At 41.5% G+C, this 23869-nt stretch overlaps 1 protein-coding gene across 1 annotated transcript in view; it reads right to left on the bottom strand.

Moving 5' to 3' along the window:
- Window positions 1-8465, bottom strand: part of LMTK2 (lemur tyrosine kinase 2) — a 215770-nt gene extending 207305 nt beyond the window's left edge. The window contains exon 1 of the mRNA XM_085629011.1: window positions 8084-8465. Within this exon, the coding sequence (XP_085485137.1) occupies window positions 8084-8183 (100 nt within the window). The 5' untranslated portion in view covers window positions 8184-8465. The remainder of the gene's footprint in view (window positions 1-8083) is intronic.
- Between the last annotated feature and the right edge of the window lie 15404 nt (window positions 8466-23869).

Below are 23869 nucleotides of genomic sequence, written 5' to 3' on the forward strand. Positions count from 1 at the left end.
GGATGTCCCGCTCACGCTAGACGAAGTTAGGGGCATGATGAGGGCCTTGCAATCTGAGAAGGTTCTAGGTCCCGACGGTCTCCCCCATGAATTTTACAAGTCAAATTGCTGTAGAAATAGCAAAAAAGACTTTGTCCCTTTCTATCTCGGCGTGGATGGCACTGTGCTAATCCTATGCTGAAACACCGATAGAAAAGCAAACATTTGAGGAGAGCAAATTTAGAGTGTCGTTGGTGTTGAGAGTGCTCTATACCCAGAGTTCTCCGCTGCATTTTTTTTTGCATAATTTATGTGTTGTTTTCAAGCTTTATTAGCTTGAAAACAATGCATTTCAGCCGTGAAGAACTTGACAAAGGCCTTCACGGCTGAAATGCGTGGTTTTCAAGCTAATAAAGCTTTCACTTTACCTGGATGGTGTGCCGCTTCATTCCTTTACGGTTTGGATTTTCTGTTATGGATTGTGGCTTTCGCTACCACGGCAGGCACTGGCACGTATTGGCAGGCGTGCGGCTTTTCAGCGAAACTTGACTTTGGAATATATATTTCAGGTTGCTTAGTGGTGAAATTAACAGTAGCTAATTACAACTCTTGAAGAACAAGAACCAGTCAGCATTCTAAATCCTGGATGGTCTATACCATCTCAAACCGGTTCTGATTAGAAGAGGGACAAACTAAGTTAGTCCTTCATAGGAATATTAGATTTGCTTGATCCTCGAGTATTAAACGGACCCCTGAAAGAAGATAAACCAGTTGCCCAAACTCTAGTCTCTTCAAACTGCGAAACATTACTAGATTACTCCATAGTGAGCCTAAATATATTTCAATTAGTAAGCAACTTTAATTTAGAACTGTGCATGGAGTGTGACCTTCTCCCTCAAAATATAAAACGTACACCTTAAAATAGACCAGTCACTTTGGAAAATAACTTCATAACTCAACAATACTCATTTGCCTCTGTAATAATAATTTTAGAAAAAGAACACACAACTAAAATGGAATGGTCCAAATCTGGAACCAATTACCCAATACTCAAAGTCAGCCTTACAACCCTAGTGTTCAAAATAAGAATAAACCATACAGCCAATCAATTTGTCTATGCTCTGGAATTGATCAAAATTCGTAACAAACCTCCTCGAAAAATTTCCCAATTAAACATTCATAATCATGAAATTATGCTGGGGCTGGATAGGTCACACCTTTTGTAATCCTGCATCAAACACCACCAGGCAGGCCCTGACCTGGAATCCTCAAGGGGAAAGGAAAAGAGGAAGGCAAAGAAACACATGGAGCCGAGGCCTCGAGGCTGACTGCAAGGTGATGAGGTACATCTGGAATCCGATTGAAAGAAATGCGGTAGGACAGAGTGCCGGTTGATGGCCTATAACAAAGAGGCATGGTAGGCATAAGTAAGTAAGTAAACATTCATAATGCGGACATTCACCCCGGACAAAAGAAAATTTTACAAAACCCTAGAAGAGGAAAAAAACAATTAAACAAAGAACTGAGATTACTTAGGAAACTTCTGTTGACACACAAACTAGGTTATCACCAAAAAGTGACAGACCTAAGAACTGCTTACAAGAAAGCCATGTGGAGAGCTAAAACAGTAAACCTAAACTACCAGTGGTCTACAATGTTCCAAATTAGTAAAGAGAGAGACGAAAAAGCATATTGAGCTTTATAAATAAACTTCCAATCAGGGTCTCAGGAGCCAACCCCACCAATATCAGTGAGTCGGAAATAGATCACATACGTAACCTAACTCTATGGCACAACCCCACCTTCTGATGTCTTACAGGAGCTTTTAAAACCATACGTAACTTTAGATAGCCCCAGTTATATTTCCACTTGACTTCACTTGATTAAAAACAAAGCCAAGACAGACAGAACCCTCGTCCGAATGGCATACCACCAGCCCTTTTTAAAGCTCATCTTGAATTTTGGTGAAAAGCCCGCTGATTAATAACAGCTTGGCTACTGAAAACCATCCCAGAATCTTGGTGAGGGAGCATAGTTTATCTAGTTTATATAAATTGTGCCACGTGGTAGCCCGCTAAATATAGGCTGATTGCTTTATAGTTATTGAAGCAAAGTTATTCTCCAGTGTTCTACTAAAGGAGCTTAAAGCATGGGCAGACCAACTCAGCCTTGTTCAATCATATCATACAGGCTTAAGCCCAGGAAGCGGCATTAAAAAAATTCCAAATGGGATGGATTAACACAGGGTTCGAAATCGGTAACAACAACGTACACTTAGGAATAATTTTCAACAACTGAAACAATTTCATACCACATCTTTAACTGCAAACACTAAAAGTGAATTCCAGACTCATCAAATTCAATTCAATGCATACCATACTGTGTGGTCCCTCACTTGTTTCTATTCTTAAAGTAATTGACACTAAGATAATACAGACCCTCGGTTATGGGTCTGAAATTATGCATGGGCAGAACTCAAATTATTTGCAAATCATTCGATCAGATGTTTATAGGCGCATATTTAGATTGCAACCATAATTCACAGGCACACATTCGCCTCAAATTCGGACTCGTAAAACAAGAGTAAGCCTGCCAGCGAACATGAATTAAAATTTGCAAAACATGATGCGAAGCATTGAAAAATTACTTACGTTCTCGCTTATGGGCAGAAATTATCAAGCACTGGCAAAGACAATAGGTACTGCCTATGTGAGAAATATTAGGCCTTGTCAATGTATTTTAGCCACTTTGTACAGCAGCAAGGCTAAAAGTCTGGGGAAAAAGCACTATGCCATGACCATTGGTAGCGGTGTATTAGTGTAGTTTTTCTGGCAGGATGTGGGAGTTGGAAGGAAAACTGGGAGTGGGGGTTGTGGGGACAGGGCTAGCAACTACGAGTTGGATGGGTTGAATTAGCCGGGGCAAGCAATAACAAGAAAAGGGAGACAGGGAAGCAATGGCAGGTGGAGGAGGGGGTCAAGCAACAACGTGGGAAGGGGTATGGAGGGTCATGTCATACATGAGAGAAGCAGTGGTGCAGGCAGGAGAATCAACAATGCTGAACAAGAGGATGGGAGACGGCCTGAAAACACATGTCCCCTTTTATGGAATGCAGCAAGTAAAGAAGAAAAAATGTCCACCACTAAAATGTGGGCAGTGGAAGTACACTGCACAGGAAAAGGAAGCAGTAGTTGGGCCAAGCTGGAGGGAAGAGAGAAACACATGAATAGGAATTAACGCCTCCACACACTCACCAAACAGGAGCCAGCAACTAAGAGTGAGGATGACACTACTAAATGGTAGGCAATGTGGGTGTTCTAAGCCCCCTTTAATCTAACAAAATGTGTCGCAAGCCCCTCAGGGTAGACCTTAAAAGCACAACCCTTGGAATGATTGCCTCCACTCTGCACTGTCCTATTAAGCCCCAAAGGCCTCTGGAAATCAACAGTGACAGCAGCATTCCATTAAAAAAAGCTGTAAATAAATCTGTGCGTAATTTCTCATATTCACAGGATTAAGATCACTTTGTTAGGAAAGTCCAAGCTTGGACAATAATAAAGACGCATACACATCCAACCTAGCAGCAATATTTGGGTACCTCTTATTCAACTCACGTCAATCAAGATAAAGTTCCTGAATTATAGACTGGGCAGTCTAAGGACCAGAAAACATGATCCCACACTGGAAACATTTATGCCATCTGCAAAACAGTCAGTCAGCTCTGTGGATGCAAACAAGAAACTATACTGCCTATTCCTATGTGTATGCTCTAATTTGAAATCTGCACGTACACACTTTCTGCAAATACACTTTAATGCCTTACAAATAAGAACTTACAGACAGGCCCTGATTCAGAGCTTGAGTGGATCAAATCCACAATTAGAGTGTGTACTCTTGTGAAATTTATGGATCATGCGATAAGTCCATAACACCGCACTGAATGCACGCAGCCTTCTGGGGCACATTGCCCCTTTCAATTTTAAAATGTATTAAGAATTATACTGTGTAACATTTGTTATGTCCATTGTATTCAACTATGTTAATAATGTATAATTATATGGACTTCTTTCCATTTTTGCAATCGTTTTTATTAATCATGCAAATAAAGATCTCTATCCACTAGTTAGTAAGTACACGGTTTCTCGACCTTCCCTTCAATAATACCCCACTTTTCTTGAACATTCCTTGCTTTCTGTTTCCATTTTCGTTTAAAAATGAATTTGCACCTGCCCTTTGCAGGGCAGCAGTTGTTTAGAGAAAACAGTGTTAACCCTGGATATTAAACCAAAGAGCTTTGGCATTAGGAACAGGCAGCCCTGCTGCTAAAAGTAAGCCATCGGAAAAAAGAATTGCTTTGTATGCCTTGAAGATGGATTTTCTTCACATCCTTTTAGCACGTACAAAAGGGCCAATAGCTATTTTAAATTATGGGTTATATGATGAATAGTGTTACTTTGTAATCTATTAATTACCATTGTGTATGAAAATAAAAAACAACTCAATTTGAAAAAAAAATCTTATGTTGTTTACAACGAAGTTTTAATATGTTCGCAAACGCCCTGAAACCAAACCCTTGTTTTACTAAGAGAAGTTCTGAGATTAAATATTTCTGTTTTCCTGTTAGGCTTTGGTATTACAACTTTTACAGAGGATTCCACTTCCGGTACAACAAGTTTCTTTGTAATTTATGTTCTAGATATTTACCAAAGGGCGGAGAATGAGTTATATTATACCGTGTAAATTACCGAGATAATAATCCGTCTGGACCATCACTTTTTGGACAGCAGAGACTTTACAGGTTTTTTCAACTTTATTATTAAGATATGCATCTCTTTCCACCTTATATGTGAAATGGCGAAGAAGAGTATTTTCTTATGAAACTCTACATTTTACTTCTTTAGCTCATCATAAACATTTGGTAAATGACAAACTCTCCATTTACATTTGTTGCGCTAGTCAACAGCCTGTCCTGCTCATTAAGGACACAGTGTATGTTAGATTTTCATATTTACTTTAACCCGCAAGAGGACGACAAAAGTTCTCAATCTTCCCAGTGCTGTAATTTACTTTAAATAGCTCCATCTTCTTCGTACAATACTTTTAAATTTAAAAAAAATTCACTGTCTCAATCTTGTTAAACTATTATCTTGAAAGCATTAGGTCTATGCAGAAGCCCTGCTTCTCAATTCAGTTTTTTTCGGCCCAGTTGCTTGCAACTGTTAGGCCCTTCCAACCTAAACTATGTTTGTACTCTAGGGAACTTGAACGGAGGTTCTATTGGTGCATGGCCAGAAAAACGCCAGCTTACTGCACTTGTGGGTAAAACTACTACTGTAAATATACCTCGTGCAGTGATGACAAACATGTCATTCATATCTGGAAGACTGGTCTACCTTCTCTCCAACTAGATTGGCGCTGTTCTCTGGGCAATGTTCACTAACAAAATGTAGTGATTAGGCACTAAGAAAACTAGTAACAACATGCATGTGAAAAGTTGATGTGGCTTTCATATCAATTTCTCAGACAAGTGATTTCACAAATCACCAAAATATAAGTTATTCCACCCAGAACAATCAATTCTTGGGTTGAGCGTGCTCATGTCAAAGCAATCGAGGGAGAACACTTGAAAGCATTAACCTTACCTTCAATTTAGCTTGGAGGTGCACGATGTGCCAGTAGGGAACAGTGTGCCCAGACAAGAGGGCTAAAGGGCTATTTTTATAGGTTCCACTGAGACAGGATTCAAAACTTAATTAGTATGTACTGCTGGAAATTAATATAGGGAAAAAAAGACCTAAAACTATGTCCGTTTCCCTAAATATTCTTGTTTGAGGTTTCGGATTTCACAATGGCTCGTTGGCCTTTTCTGTGCCTATTAAAACTACCCTCCTAAATCTCCATAACAACAATCTTTCACATCTGGATTGCTCTAACTAAACACCTACCAAGACTCACAAAACATTTTGAATGTTCATACTGTTAATGTCTTGCTTTTTAAAATCAATTAAAATGGGATACGCAGCCTGTTTACTTTAGGCACCCACTATCTACTAATATAAGACAACGCTAACAAAGACAGTCATTTTGCCATGATCACGCAATGCTAGTCATGTGGGAAATCAGAACTTGAACTTTCAAAGCTAACACCTTTGAGCATCAGGGCTGCAGTTCCTGTGATTTAAAGTGCAATTCTGTCAGGAAAATATATGTGATACAAACTATTGTCTAATTGTGGAGGTCAAGAACTTATGAACTGCTGCTTGTCAAGCTTCTGCAAAAGCTCCTGGTTTTGCGAACACCACGGCCTGGCCATTCTAAAATATACTCGCCATATAGACTATCTTTAGTCTTTGATGGCACCATTTGGTATGTTTACAGCTGGAAGATGGGTAATGACATATGGTTAGTGATTTACATGTAATCATCTAAGCATGCCAATTACCTTTTGCCTCAACACAATTCAACTGTTAAACTGCACATTAGAAAATACCCGAGTTAGTACATACAATCAGAGAAATCAACAAGCAACCTCCACCCAAAATGTTATCCTTTAGGGCAGACGTGGCATTTGTGAGAAGTCAAGAGCATAAATTGCACTAAAAATAGTCAAATTGTGTTTCCATGTGATGAACTGCTTGCTGTGCTTAAAAACAGACGCCGTAGATATTTAGCAACTGAAACTGGTTGTTTAGCAACTGAAACTCGTTGTAAGCTCTATTATATGTGGGACCAAAAAGGACAGTGATTTGTATATTGTACAAAGCATAACATAACTAACCATAAACGTCATGAGGAAGAGCCTGGTCAAAGTGCACTCACCAGCCATCATTACCCTCCGATGTTGACATGTGCAGATAAAGGCAATGTCAACCAGATTAAAGAGAATCATCGATGCGGTTTAAGCAGAGAATAGCTCCTCAAGACCAGCTATGATTTTGTATACATTCTCCCTAAAAGTCTTGCCTTGTGAACGTTTCCTGTCATTTATTTAATAACGCACATTTGGAAGCAGTTAGCCTATTTTCAAGCAAGACATATGGGGTAAGGTTTAATAACAAATCACTACTGTACAGTAGAAAGCATACAGTTTCTTTATCAACGGGCATCCTCCAAGCAATGAGGGCTTTAGTGATTGTCCACGGGAAGCGTTAGCATAGTTGACGGGACGTCCCTCCGTGATGGTTATAAAGTCACAAGAAACTCAATCCTGCCGTTCAAAGGACTGCCTCTCTGTTGAGATTATGTTGTAGAAACCTACGAGATGTTTTAATCTCTTTTATGTCCTGGAACATATGCTTTATAACTGCCACATACCTTTGGCCTGGCAACTACATATATATTTACAGGGGATACCAAAATAACATAATATGATCCTTATCTCAAAACCTCTCTTTCATGACCTTGGCAATTATCAGAATGTATGCAGACGCCTATCTCTGCCAGATTCCCGCATCGGCCAGAGCTTTTAACTGCCGTCCGTCTTCTACAACTTCATATTACCGACGAGCACCTTTGAGCCTACCCAGAGAGCTCTCACCATGTGCACTACCCAGGATCCACCCAAGCTCCCGACAAGACATTGCCTAAATGGCCAACAAATTGTATCCAGCAGCCCCCAACTCCTTCCTACCTTTCCAAGGGTATCCTTCTTCTCGTCCTTCCCCTGTTCTTCACTCTCATCTAGACCTCAACTTTACAACTCACTCCTGGTGACAGATCGTCTTGGTTTGATTACCCAAAACAAAATCAGACATTGATAAAACACAACCATGTATTCTCCGCTAGGCACCTTAAGCCTGACTTCTCCCGGATATGATCTCCTCTTCCTGCCCCCGATGCTGGACTCGAACCCAGCACATAGCCACTAACTCTCTTCCGATCGCCAGTTCCCAGGCTAAAGCTGTCACTTGTCTACGAATGAACCATCGGGCTGGGCCTCATCTGCTCTCATGAGAGATTAGAAGTAACCCACGGGACCTATGCTGTCTTCAGGTGTAGTGAATGCTTAAATCAGTCTTGAAGGTTTGGCTCATGCAAAAGTTATGATCTGAAATAGACTCCAGCTCCCCCGCCTCCGTTTATAAACCGCTGTCATGTCTCTCACCTGCACCTGTTTGCGGAAGTGGCACGGCTCCGACACTACCCATGATCAGCAACAGGATCCCGAATGTCAGCACTGGTGGCGGGGAACGGGACGGTCCCATGATCAAGGTCCGCAAGCGCGCCCGAGCCTCAGCTGCTGGCGGATGCAGTCTGCTGAGGACGGTCACTGTTGCTCCTTACCGCCTGGCGCACAATGGCTCCCCATAGCCACCCGTGCGCGCCGCACATTAGCGGATATGACGCCCGGGGTAAGCATCGTTATTACTCAATAGAGACCGTTGCCCAAGCGGCAAACACCGCAGCCTCTTTCGCCTTGTACCGGGGGGAGCGCTTCCTCAGGCAGCCATTACTCTGACGTCGTGCTTTGGGGCGGGACTAAGTCCGAAATGCACAATGTTGTTGAAAGACAACCGTCACAGCCAATAGAAAATGATAGAACTTTCCCTGCGCCAATGGGCGCGGGCATACGAGTGAGTCTTTTTGTGAATAGGTGAGTGGGATGACATCATACAGTGAGCAATGATTGAGATGCCCAGAGATATCACGTGACGGCTCCAGCTTGACAAAGTGCATCGGTCCAGCGTTCGCATCAAGTGCGGGTCACGTGACGGTGGGGCGATCCTACGAGCAGCTGACTCTGACACCTGTAGCGGCATCTGCAGCAGGTGCTGATAGGGACAGGCGGAGGGCCAATGGGGAAGCTTAACACACTTACAGGTGCGAAACGAGCCCAGGCAGGAGCCTCTACCCCATAGGGTGGAAGAGGAAGACTCATAGCTAGGGTTGCCAGGTAACCTCCCGAGCACTATAAGTGGAAAAATACTGTTCGAACTCACTACTGGGAAGACGAAGACAGTAGGTCAAGCTGATAGGTAGTTAATATGTTTCTTGCGCAGGGCTTCTATTCCTACTGTGTACCACTTCATTGTTCATCGTGCACTGGTGCACAGGAAGACCATTTGCATTCTATCTAATGGCGATGTTAGGTGAAAACAAGAGATGCGGTCTTCCTAGATTCTTACAACCCATTTGACAACGTGTTATATAACCAATACATCTGCTTTCACAGTTTTACATCTTTCCACACTATATTATCTCTACATTGCCTGTACCTACAAATCTCTTTCATTTACTGCGACATGGGCGAATAATTAATTGCAAACTTGTATACACAGCTTCTTGCATGCAACTAATAAGGCATTGTACGCGCCCAAAGAGGGTGAGGGCCGTTCTGATTTTATTGAACCTCTAAGGGTGCATAACTCTATAATACAAAGGCCAAAGACTGTTTGAATGTGCTGTAGGAATGCATCACCACACCAATAGAGCTGGGATATCTTAATATGACTGCCATGCTGTAAATGTTTGCCAGCACTTCTCTGCAGGCTATTTCCTCTATGACTGGCGGTAATGCACAGTTGCAGCACTTCTCGACAGGTCTGCTACATTAGCCGATTGACAGTTGTCTAACTGACACTTCTTCCTATAAACCTCAGGACTGGTTAAGTGACTGCAAGCATCTTACCTTGGTAGCTGTAAGCACTACACTGCGCTCCCATAAGCACCTCACCCTGGCCTTTTCTCTTATAATGGCACTTTACATGTAAGAGACGTGCTTGTAAACTTCCTTTATAATGCAGCATTCATAGCCTGAATAATGTGAACCAATTATTAAACAACAATGGGAAATACGGGTGCTGAAGGCACAGACTCTTTAGACATCAAGAAATCTAGCGCTCCAGATCAATCTAACAACCCACGCGGGAAAAAATTTGAGAAAAGGAGAACAAGAAATCTACGGCACAATAAGTCAAATCTCGAAGAAAGCTTAGAGCAAGGAAGTATGACCCAGCAAGGTACCAAAAACATGAATAAATCCAATTATTCTGATGAAGCTATACCGGCTCAGCACAGCGGAGAAGAATCAAATGGATGCGACATCCAGCTACAACATGGCTCGGCTACAAGAAAAGAGAAATTGGCTGAACCCTCCTTAAAATATATTTTGACGACCATTAGAGACTTTCATAAGGATATAAAGAAAGACAGCGAGAGGAATCACGCTGCCATTCAGAAGCTAGAAGGAGCGGTCAACAAAATTGGCAGCACCTGCACCGAAATATCAGAAAGGATGGGATCTCTAGAAACCCGTACCGAGTATTTAGAGAACGATGTTGCCTGCCTTCAAAAGAAAGAAAAATCTCAAGAAGGGGTTATTCGAGACCTAATGTTTAAGCTCGAAGACCAGGAGAATCGCTCAAGAAGAAACAACCTCCGGTTCCTCGGTATTCCGAAAGCCGTCGAGAGAAATGATCCTAGGGGATATATAAGCTCTCTCGTGAAAAAAACTTTCCCTGAATTAGAATCCTGGGATTTGGATAAAGAAATCCAGCGGGTCCATCGATTCCCCCTAACACAACGTAAACAAGCCAAGAATTCCACCACATACCCAAGGGCAATGTTAGTGTATTTTGGTAACTTTCTGTTACGGGAAGCCATATACGATCTAGCACGGCCCACCAGCAAACGGGAATATAATGGATTCTCCTTCTTTGTAAGACCAGATTATGCACATCCAACAGTTGAAAGAAGATGGAGAATGCGACAGCTTTTCACCCCTTTTGAAAAAGCTGGGGCTACTGTGTTCTTACAAAACCCTTCTCGCTTGAAAGTAAACTTCAAAGGTACCACGCGCTTTTTCAACAGCGAAATTCAAGCGGAAGGCTACCTGCAAGAAATATTGGATTCTGAAAGGAAAGCTAATTAACAACATTAAGGGGGTTAGTTAGTTAAGTGAATGAGACTTAAAGGTTAAGCACTATCTGGATATAGACTCAAATCTTCATTTTTTATGGTTTGTTTTCCTCCTTTCCTATTTTTTTTTTTTTCTTTTTTTTTTCTTTCCTCCATACTTCAATGGCGGGCGCGGTGGCTCTGGAGGCGATTGTGGGGCACGGACCACACAGACGCCCACACCTAGATCCGGTCCGGACCTAGGATGCCTCAATGGGTGGTCGAGGGGTGTGGGAGGGACAGGGTGGGAGAAGGGGCTGAAGAGGGAGGGATGGGTAGGTGCTGGGGGGGTGTAAATCAAAAAAAGAGAACTCATGATACTATTGTAAATACAATCAGATTAAGATTTAGAGCCGTAACAAGGTATGTAGTCAAAACGTGTCTGTATTATACCAACTGTGAGTTCGACAAGGAAGGATCTAAAACAAAAGAATGGCAAAACTTAAGATCTGTTCTATGAATATAGGGGGCCTAAATGATTGGAAAAAAAGAGGAAGATTAGAGGAATTTGTTAAATTTACACATACAGATATCATGTGTATCCAGGAGACCCATCTGCCATGGGGGAAAAGGCATTGGTTAAACATAAAGGGATTCGAGACTCTATCCTGCTCCTCCCAAACTTCTACCATTAGGGGGGTTGCTATCATTGGTAAGGTCGGTTTGGGGGGAGCTAAACGATTCAAGGCTGACACCATGGGGCGCTGGGCATTATGCGAAATGAATTCTGGTATTACTATCTGCAGCATATATGGGGCTAATAGCGACGACCCCGATATCTTCAATCATATTGAGAAGGAGCTAGCTACCTGGCCAGTACCTATAGTGGTTTGCGGGGATTTCAATATCTCTGCAGATTTTGAAGGGGGAATAGCCTATACCGGGCGTATCGGGCAGTACGCTCAATGATGGATTCACATGGTTTGAGGGATGTTTGGGGCAGCATTGAATCAGGGAACTCAGGCTTTACATATTTTTCCCACCCCTTTAAGAAATATTCCAAGCTGGACTATTTTATGATTACCGCCACTGAGATTAGCTCACTAAAAATCAGCAAATTACCTAAAATAATTTCGGACCATAATCCACTGTTATTAACAATAGCTTTCAATAGACCTGCTAAACCATTGAGGCCACGGACTTTTGATAAGAAGCTCTTAACCGATAGCACATATATAGCATATATGAAGAATTGGTCACAGGCCTTTTTTGATGCTAACAGATATAGTGCATCGCGAAACTCTGTCTGGGACTGCTATAAAGCCGCCTTAAGGGGAGAAACCAGCAGCTACACCTCTCGTAACTGGAAACGACTGAACTTAGAAAGAGAGCAATTAATGAATAAATTGACAGCAGCGGAGGAACAGCATAGGAAAGATATATTGGATAGAAGGTCGGACATTATAAGCTTAGAAAGAGTGAGTACTATCAAAGCTGAGATACAAAAACAATTAGCCGAAAAAGCTGCTGCTGAATATCAAACACAGAGAAGGAATATGTATGAGACGGGGGAGCAAGCTGGGAAAGCATTGGCATTACGTATTAGACACGCAACGTTGAAAAATATTATCCCACGCATAGTAGAGCTGGGTAGGACTTATGAGCAGCCAAAGGACATTATAGATGTCTTCAAAAGATACTATCAAATACTTTATCGGGAAGATGTGGTGAGAGTGGAGCCATTGGTTGAGTCGACAGGATCAGGGATTAAAGTGGCCCATAACGATAGAGAAAATCTAGAACAACCCATCACTATGGATGAACTTTCGGATGCTTTACAAGATCTAGCAGCAGGGAAGGCCGCAGGCCCCGATGGTCTACCAATCGAGCTCTACAAAAGCTTTTTTGAAGAAACATCAATACTTTTGCTAGACCTTTTTAATGGGGTTATAAACACAGGTTTAATCCCTGAGTCATGGATGAACACCAATATAGTGGTGTTCCATAAAAAAGGTAAGCCCACGGAAAATCCGGGCTCATACAGACCCATATATTTAATACATGCGGATAATAAATTATATGCCAAGATCTTGGCAACCTGCCTAGGACGGATCGTTGGATCCCTGGTCTCCCCTTGGCAGCACGGTTTCATTCCTGGTAGGGGAACAACAGATCATATTAGACGAGCTATCACGTTGTTTGATATCCATGCTGCCGGGGAAGGAGGGGTCGCAATGATCCTCCTAGATGCGGAGAAAGCTTTTGACCGCGTCAGATGGGAATTGCTGTGGAATGTGCTCGTCGAATTGGGGTTTGGACCAAGGTTTATGAAGGCTATTCAAGCCATGTATGCCACCCCAGTGGCGAAAAGTCAAATGATGGGCGAGAGTTCAGATAAGATTTTTATCACGAGGGGGACAAGGCAGGGTTGTCCATGCTCACCCATATTATTCGCACTATACATCGATCCCCTAATACGCCAAATAATCAACAACACAGCAATTAAACCGGTAGTTACGAATGGATTTCAAACAAAAATTTTGGCATATGCCGATGATCTAGCTGTCATTACTACTGATCCCGAAACAGCTATGCGAGAAGTAGTGGGTACCACGAGCAAGTTTGGCGAACAATCTGGCTATCGTCTAAATGTGGGCAAGACACAGGTGCTCTGCTCCAAGAACATAAACAAGCTAGACGCCAGATTTGTTGACTCTGTGGTTTACTTGGGGATAACGATCAACGCACAACCGGAGCTAATAATTAGAGATAACTTCATCCCTCTCATGGAATCCATGAAGGAGAATCTGAAAAGAATGGACACCCTACAACTCTCAATAATCGGTCGCGCCAATGTAATCAAAATGACTATGTTCCCCAAGGTGTTATATAAATTCCGGTCGATCCCCTTTAAAATAGAGGGGAAAATCATTAAGGAAATAGAATCCATCTTTATGAACTTCCTGTGGCAATATGGTAAGGTCAGAAGATCTTTGAAACACATGTCACTACCTCAGGAAAGGGGTGGTCTGGGAATGCCAAACGTTAGATACTATCATTGGTCTTGTCTTCTTACGCAGATGGCTATTTTATTTGAACCAGTGGGAAGCAGCTCAAACCTCCCGAGAAGGCAAGACGCGATTCCATCTATCTTTGAATTACTACTTGGCAGTGAGGCTACTGGTGTTCTACTAAGGAGAACAGAAAGGAAATATTATAGTAAGTCAAGACTTAAGACACTCGAAAGAATATGGGGGGTCTGGGCTGCAGCTCAGAAAGTATTGTCAATCTCCAAATATAATCACCATACCCCACTCTGCAATTCTGGCCTCTTTCCCAATCTAAGCAATGATGGGTCCTGGAGACATTGGGCAGGAAAAGGTATCCTGACACTGGGGCAAGTTATTCTCAGGGATGAGTGCAGAACTCTGGAAGAATTAAGACTAAGGCACTCGCTTCAGGGTATACAAGATTATAAATATGCTCAGGTGTTCAGTACTATCAGATCAATAAGGCCCCGAATAGTCTTAAGGGAGAGGTGTAAGTTATTGGATTATCTGAAGGTCGGCGAACCTAGAATTAATGGTGTGTACAGGCTGTTTTTGCAGGAATCCCAGGACGATATCGGTAAAACCGAGGCAGCCTGGGCTGCAAAGTTGGAGGATCCGGATATTGACCTGGATAGAGCCCTTGAAATGGATAGAAGGTTCCTACGCTCCTCCAATTTAAGAGCTCAACATTTCAAAACATTATTCAAGCTCTATTACACCCCCTCTAAACTTCATGATTGGGGCAAGAGGGAGAATAGCAATTGTCCCAGATGCTGCAAAAGCCCAGCCGACATTATTCATATGTTCTACAAGTGCGACAAACTAGAATCAATTAAAACAGAGATCGAATCATTCTGGTCAGGACTGCTGGATTCTCAGATAACCTTGTCTCCGACACTCATGATTATCGGATGTCAAAGTCAATTGAAATTAAATATTGAAACTGAAGCCCTAATTTTTATCTCCACTGCTGTACTCAGAATCTTAATCTCAGCAGCTTGGAAAGATACACAGGTCCCAACCTTTCAAATGTGGCTTTCCAGATTTCTGGGTATACATAATGTGGAGGCGGCTCTGTATCAACTTAAGGGAAAAAAATTAAGAGAATTGTGGTTGAAGATTTGGGCACCAGTGGCGGTTTGGCGCACTAGTAGATTGTCGTAATCTTACTGATTCTCAGAATATGGCTACGTTTATACTCTAATACTTATACCTTCATTAGCTATACCTTCTCTCTCTCTCTCTTTCTTCCTCTGATTGTGGCAACCGGCACTACGTTTATTATACGCATCTCAATATCAATATCAATATTTATGCCACACCATTCCATGATTTTCAACCTCCAATCTCAATCAGTTACTAGAAATGTAATTCGTCAACCGACCTCTACATACCATGTTCTTGCTTTATTCATATTTCATTGCTATTTCTTTAATCTGCTTATATCTTATCTAGTTTTTCTTTTTTAGTCAAATTTATTCATACTGTATTGCTACAATGTAACATGAATTCTCAATAAAAAATTATTAAAAAAAAAAAAGGGGAAATACGGGTGCTGCACAAAAATATGTGATCCGAAAAGAAGAGGGAACGCAATTCTGGAGGAAAACTGGAGAAAGACGTAGAGGGACACCATTCTGAAACTGGTAGGGGTAAATCTCTGTGAGGGACTTGGGAAACTACAGCGGGGAAGTGTGTGCGAGAGATGTGTATTCCAAGATGTCAATAAAACCTTGAATTAAAAAATTAATGAAGGACTTCATTTTCACCTAGGAATCCCCCTCTGAGTGGAAATCTGTTTTCAGGTATGTGCACCCGGAGATCTCATTAATAGTCATTGGGTGTCACCTCATGTCTTCCTTTGTATTTGCCCAGTATGTGAAAAACCAACAGAAGTGAGGACTTCTCCAAACTCTCTTTCTCTCTCTCCATCTCTCACCCTCTCTCGTTCTCTTTCTCTCTCTTTGTTCATACATGTATTACCTCCTTGCTGAATACACTACATCGAGCACTATAATTGACTTAAATGTGCTTCACAAGGACTATGCACATTCAATTACACTTCAATACGACCTCCAAAGGGGGCAGAGCCTTCTCTGTAGTGGCCCCTCAACTGTGGAACGGGCTACCGGAGAGCCTACGTAGGGAACCTACCCTTTTCCCATTCAGGAAAAAAACATAAGACACTTTTTTTTTTACAGAAGCTTGGGGCACAACATAGGCCAAGACAGGGAGCGTGTACATGCTGATCTTTGGCGGAGTTTAGTCTCTCTCTCTCATAGCGCCAAGAGACCTGTCGGTGAATACGCGCTCTATAAGTCCCAGTTAACAATAACAATTCAATTAAGCACTTGTAGAGCACACCAGCCATGGAACTGTATGAACCTCCACTATACTGAGATTACGTACATGATAGGACCGGATTTGTGCCTACCTGGTTCTCTTCAAGAATCCTCTCAGGTCGCCAGGATCTTTTTATCTGCTAAATAGTGTAGAGGGGAGAAAACCCAATTCTTAATACATAATCATCAGAATCAAATCTCATTTAAGAAGGACCACTGACTCTGAATCTAAAATTTATAGGATTTTATTACAACCAAAAATAACTGCACATACAGACACCTCAGCACAAGGTGAAGAAGATAAATGGGCACTAGAACAAACGCAAGTCTACGTAAGAGTCTCATACGACTCAAAACAAAAAGAATAACCAGCTCTAGGAGCATAAGAAATGCAATGGTCAGTCCAATATCTACATTAGGAATCATTAGCTTAAAAGAAGAACAGTTAATCTATCCCTACTCTAGCTCTAAGGTGACGTCCCTGCTTAACATTTCCCTCCCAGGCAAGAGAGTAAAAAGGTGTCAGAAGTGAAGACTTCCTTAGAAGTACATTCACTTAGTCAGAGCTCGTTCTAAGATGCTCCTTCTAGCGTCCCGTCTAAACCTCAACTGCTCCACCCTCGGGCACTGTCCCTAATACAAAATCCCAAAAACGTAGAACACGCCCTTCAGCACACCTCTTCAGCCAGGTCTTCTCCCAGTACTTTTCCAGCAAAACTTGTACTCCATCCAACGACGGTTAGCTTGACCTTGGGTCCCAGGCACCTTCTTCGCTGAAAGTGTCATCCGTAAATTCCAATGTACTCCCCTGTTGGCTTCTCGTACCATCCTAACTCCTAAAACAAAGACCTAGTCTCTCTAACGAGCTTAATGTCCTTGCACCTGCAACAGAAACATGGGAACAAAAAACCTTTCCCTTCTCTAATATTTTCCATTCTCCTGAAACCCAAAGCCTTTACCAAGGGAAATAATTTTCGGCCTACAACGTTAGCTAACATAAGAATTGAACAGGCCTTTCTCTTTAACGTATATGCGATCAGGCCTTTACACTGTTAAACACCTTACTAAATCACACATTAAGCATTAGTTCATTACTCTTTTAAACATAAATAAGCAATCTACACGTGCAAATTTAACATGACACACGTTTAACTAACACATTGCATTACATAAATCAAACATTATGCATTTACGCAAATACATTTGCAATGATCTACGACATTATTCTTCATGAGAAGCATGGTTACATTTCTAATCACCTCTATGTTAAACGATTCTAATAATACAATTTCTATGTCACACTTAAACTACTTCAAATAATATGTGGGTGCGGACTAACAGTGAATATGATGCACCCCTACAAATCTCAGAATAACGGTGACGCTCTATCTTACACGATATATATTTTCAACACATACAGTACAATCGGGTTGATTGCCTGCTTATCGACCCCTCCAGATAATAGCTATGTCCCTGCAGAGGATTCCATTATTATCTATTAGAAATTAAATAGCACCCAGCCTTATTTTGATTTGAAAAGTAAACTCAAAAGTTGGTCAGCTTCATGTGATGGTGTCTCTCTTACAATACAACCCCACACATCCATATCTACTCTGCCTAGTCTAATTGATATTTTGTCCCCACCACAGTGAGTGGCGACTCATAAGAATCCCGACTTCACCAGGAATAATGTTATTCTGATGTCCACCTGTCTTCCATTCATTTGGCAAACAAAGTGTTGAGTGATTTTACGCATGTGCGGCAAGGGTGGGAGAGGCATAGACAGGATCCCAGGAAACTGAGGCATGTTGTGTTTATTCAAGAAAAAGCAGAAGTCACTCTCAGCTCCACCACTTAACCTGCCACTTTACGCTAAGGAGCACATTTGATTAATTTGACAAGGGAAAGATTTAGCTTACCAGGCATTTGCTATCTGCCTGGAACCACTCTCTGGATCAGTCTTAAAGATGCCCTGGACAGTACTGTCAAAGTAAGAGGTACTCGAGGGGCTAGCTATACAAAGGCACCTTTAAGTGAACTGAGATACAGCTTCTGGCCTGCCTTTCATATTTAGAGTGCACTATCAGAAAGGCAGACATTTTTTAGTGAATGTGTCTTTGCCAAGAAATTGGGAACATTTTCAACAAAGTTCTCATGCTGTGTGGTGTGCTTTTCATTTTCTTTTGTAGTTCAGAAACACCTCCCATTGCAAGTGTATGTTTATGAAAAGCAGAGGCCTTGATAGGCAGGACGTTTTCTCCATTCAGACGAGGGAATGCAGAGGGGTGGGGATTATTGCTAATATTTCCTACCCTTGTCTGCCATGCTTCTCAGGGCATGGCATTGGGTGTCTTCTCAGCAGCTCTGTTGAAGATTAGTCACTGGGAAGAGTTTCTGACTGTGCAGCCAGCTGAGTTCCCACCGTCGAAAACCACGCTGTTTCCCACTTTTAAGTCAATGGATGTCAAACTCCATCAAACTCTAAATGGCTGCTGTAATATTTTTAAAAAATGGAACTCGGAGCAAACATTGATTTTCTTTTGTATGATCCCATTGCAAACAGTATCTGAGTTCCACTCTCTCCACCACCTCCTAGAGTAAGCCTTGACTGATGGCCCTAGTGATCCATTGAGTTGAGAGTCAAGAGCACAAAGACAGTAACGTTGCCATTAAATTGGAGTACAATAATCCGTAAGGCCTTGAGACACGTGTTAAATGACAGTACCCGCCACCCATAGTACCAGTAACTTCTAGTCATTCCAGTATCCATAGAAAAGGCTCACACACCTAATGATACACGCTTGCCAAACCAAACGTGTGGCAGTGGTTGAAACATCTTGTGTATATGTGGGAGCGCGTGACGGAACAGTAATAAGTGACAGATAAGCCTCATGAAACAAGCTTCACCATGGATCTCATAAACAAGCCTGTCGCGAGCGAGCCGTTCTGAAGATTCAATAGGTTTAACTTTAGCCTGATCTTGTGTCTTGTCACTCAGTTCTCCCCGGTAAGATAATGGCGCATTCATAACTTTATACTGAACAGGACAGGCTCCTTCTTTGAACGCAATTCAGTTCCTCAACCCTTTCAATGGCCTCACTCATGCTTAATACATCCTTATAGAACCCATTTTCTTCTTCATTGGATGCTGCTTTTGCCATTCATTTATTACACTCAGAGAACACTAGGGGTTCACCACATAGATACATTTAAGTGGAATTGGCGGGTGGATGTGGAACTAATGAAGTGCAATAGAATGAGGAACCTTGGTTCCGCTAAGGCCCTCATTCGGACTGGCGTGGGATTTCCGATAGGGCCTGTAACAGAAGCTACTGGCCAGTTTAGAATTTCAAGTTTTGCAGCAATATTTGGAAGCACACACATTCTACAATTCCTGTATGTTGTTCCCAGTGTTTAATTTGTAAACTATTAAGTGTCAGGGCTCTGGCTAGGAGGCCACTGCAGCTTGCACCACCCATCGCCCTTGTCATCGCTGCTAAAACAACTATTAACCATCTCTCTCGCCTGCAAGTGCGACAGTTCAGATTATTCCAAGTCCCCAAAGCTAAAGGAATGGCTGAGGAGGCAGGTATTAGTAATTTTGTTATGTATATTATTGTCCTAAACTACTGTTGTTCTGCTCATCTCTAAATTAAATGAGCAGCGCCACCATGTGGTGGACTGTTCTAAGTATGGTGTTGACAATTTAGGTGCCGGAAACCAATTACGTGTCAGTGCTGGGCACCGGATAGCACCGGCTCAAATTAAGCACTGGTTGTTCCCCAAAAATATGGAACACCATATTTTCCCCACCCCCGAATTACTGTGACTCCTATAATCAGCAATTGGCGAATGGGCAAATAGGGGCCCAAGTTCCGTGCCACATGTAATGAGAACATACATGGAAGTATTGCTCCAGTATAATGAACAATATTTTGTGCCTCATATAACTTAATCATGAAACACGGGCCAATAAATCCAGTGTCTGTCCATATGTATCATGAACTATTTGGAATGATGGCAAGAGACAAATATTATTCAAGTTGAATTTATTTTAGCAAAATAGAGATATGGTGAATTCCATACCCAGCTTGCATCCAACGCCCCAGTACAGGTTAACCACCTTCCAAAAGTCTGACACTGTCACATTGACCTCAATAACATAGGATTCCACTAACATACACAACAAACCCCACCTTTAACAAGATGCCACTGAGAAATGATCTAAAAAATGTGTTGGCTATGGCACCTAGGGCAGCCACTTGCACCGAGTCGATGGCCCGGGCATTTGAAGCCCATCGTTTCAGAGATGAGCCATAACTTCATCCAGGATCGTCCTCCAGATCTATTTCCTCTTTGATCTCTCCCTCAACTTCCACTTCAGAGGCACCATTATCACCCTGATGAGAGGCACTGTATCAAAATCCATACTGACATGCTGAGTAAAATGCTCTAAGTGAACTGACTGTCAATCACTGTTGCCATTGGGACTTCCATGAAGAGTAAGACGAAGAGTAAGAGGGAGCTAATATGGATATTAAATATAAGAATGGTATTTGAAATCAGTGTCTAAGAATAAGAAGCATGGATTTACTACAACGTTTGTTATCAATACATTTAGGTATGAATGAATAAATGATGAAGCTATCATTGATGTACAAAAAAAGAGTAAATTAAAATGTACATTTTATATTGCAGGCGAAATGAAGACAGTTTTTTCGATCCAAATGAAGTAAGACAACATTTTGAAATGCACTGATTAAAAGTAAATGAGATTGCTGATGAAAACAAGAATATGTCTATGTGAAAATCAAGAAATAAATAGCACTGTTACATAAAAGAGAATATTAGGTTGAAGCATGAAAAAGCAGGAGCTAAAAAATTATTTTGTTTAACTTATTTTATTGATATATCTATAAAATACCCTTTAAGTAGGGTAGTTTATTCCTAGAGTCACACGGGTTTTGAGAAAGAGGTCAATTTCAGTACTAAGGCTTTGTTGTTCCCACAGTTTGTTAATCGATCTTCAGATACTGCTTTATTGATTACACAAGTGTGATCTCTCGCCTCTTACGTCTGGATTTTGATAGTGCAGCTGTCAAACAGACATTTGCTTACACTGTACACAGAGTCTGCTTTGGGTCAGCCCCTCTCAACCATTGGCTTTCTTCGACCAGTTTATTTCAGCCTTTTGCTTGGGTCTTTGTCAATCGCACCTTGTCTCAGCCCAGTGGGGTATTCATCTCTCACCAAGTGCCATTGGCTATTTGAGTATATGCTTTTTGCTTCCAATTGAGTGTCTGCATAGAACTGCATGAGGGACTAGTTCACAACTATATGTCTCTCTGTCCACTCCTGATGGCTACCTGCAATGGGTCTTACTCTAATGTGGTAACCTAAACCTGCTGACTTTGCCAGTGTCTACAACACAACTCCTGACTTGTTTCGCCCTTCAGACCTTCATGGGACCCATAACATTGGTGACAACCACAGCACCCTTTTTTTAATTTTTTTTTTAGTGTTTGTGGGGTAGGGCTGCCAAAGTGCCTCTTTAACACTTTATGTATGAAGCCCAGCTCCCTCCAAGTACCCCTCCTCACATAGTAAATTGTGTTTTTTGAAGTTGGCAGATCTGTCATGTGCATAGTTAATTGGCATTTAATAAACAGTTAAACCTAAAAGATAAACAAGAAAGTCATTTGGGTTACAATCGTCATCATCATATATCCTTTATTTCAGTTTTGAAAAAACCTTAAAAGGCAACATACACACAAATATAAAGTCATTCAAATTGATCAATACAATAATAAAAGTGCAAAATAATTGTTTTTTTTTTTAGCAAAGGGGAAAAGGACAACAAAAAAATAAGAAAAAGATACATCAGCATATTGTGTTTTCAGGCACCGTATACTCTTAATTACAAGGGGAGTAAAACAAGCACAGTAAAAAGGAAGATATTACAAAATAAAATGCCAGAGAGTTTTCAAAATAAATCTTAACTCATACCATGCCAGATAGCGTTAAATCTCCGCATCGACTTTGAGCCCCTAGCCTTTGCTAAAGCCTTTTCCCGTTCAAAAACCTCCATAAAAATACCCCATGATTCTGCTGCATTGCAAGGTCTTGGAGAAATCCAAGCTCTAGATACAGCCAATCTAGTAGTAACTATAAATATAGACAGAGTGATTCAACATCTGGTGGGGCCGCCTCAGAAGGGGGGGGAAACTGGGATGGGGCAGACTCTGGGAATTGAGTGTAATGAATCCCCCCTGGTAATTACAGCGCACTACTGTGATGTGCATAATGTGATCTCATTGTCTGCTCAATCTGGACAGTTACCCTGTTTGCCTCTGGGGTCATGCGCATGATGCCAATGTACTATTGTATGCTGTAATGTTGATTGTTTGAATAAGCAAAAACTAAAATTAAAGTTATAAACAAAATATATATAATTATAGACATTAATGCAGACCTCGCCCGATTGAGATCCCTCTTATAGCCCAGCATGATCTCTTTGTTAGAGAGGGTCATATCTAATCTAAGGTGATTTTTGGAGACCAGCATAACCTCACACCAGAAAGCCACGAACTGTGGACATGTGGCAAACATATGAACAATATTAGCCCTATGCTCTCCACATTTAGGGCAATTCACCCTGTTACTGGAATAGTGAATTGTTGTTTGTCCCCATCTTGCTATCTTATCGGGCATATAGTACAACATGCATACTGTCTTTAATTGCTGAAGTCTCAAGTTGATAGACCAGACAGCATCTTTTAATGTTGAAAATGCGTCATCCAGCATTATAGGGGTTATTTCCACCATAGAGTTGAGCTCCATTTTTTCAGCTAAATGCGTAGAAGTATCCAATCTATCCTGGCTAAAAAGCCGATCTGCCGCACATATTGTCTTCTTCTGAGGAGGTTCATGTAAAAATATCAATAATTGATGAGTCTCTACCGATTTAAGACTTTGTAATCTCAGAAAATAATCCCTGAGTTGCAGGTATTTATAGTAATGTTGTTGTGGTATCGAAAAAATATCCTGCAAGTCTTGAAAAGTACGAAAACCGTAACAATCATAAAGGTCTTCCAATTTGTCCACCCCCAGGCTAGCCCATTGTTTCGCTACCCTGTCATGAAAGATGCCAGGGAGAAGTGGGTTATCCCACAGTGGAAACTTAGTAAAGTAGATCGGTAGAGAATACCTAGTAGCAATTTCTCACCAAATAGTAGCTAACCCCCTGAGAGTCTTAAACCGTACTCTCTTAAAGTAGTTTGGATCACGAACCTGGTAGAGAAACCTACAGTTGTCTTGGCTCAACAAAAGTTTATGACTAGAATCTTGATCTCTGGTGGAGAGAAGGCTACGAAATCTTAGCGTAAAGGAGGCCCAATAATAAAATTTAAAATCAGGAAGTGTAAGGCCGCCTTGATTAAAGGGGTATTTTAAAAAAAATGTATTGCCCAACGAGCGCGCTTATAGCCCATATAAAAACTGCTCACTGCCCCATCAAGTTTCTTAAAGAACAAATTGGAAACTCTCAAGGAAATAGACCGGAGTAGGTATAGAAACTTTGGGAGAATCGTCATCTTTACAATATTACATCAGCCTATTATACTAATAGGTAGTTTATGCCAATTCTTATTTTTTTTTATAGTA

The sequence above is a fragment of the Triturus cristatus genome, chromosome 10, assembly GCF_964204655.1.
Source record: "Triturus cristatus chromosome 10, aTriCri1.1, whole genome shotgun sequence".
Classification (NCBI taxonomy): Eukaryota; Metazoa; Chordata; class Amphibia; order Caudata; family Salamandridae; genus Triturus; species Triturus cristatus.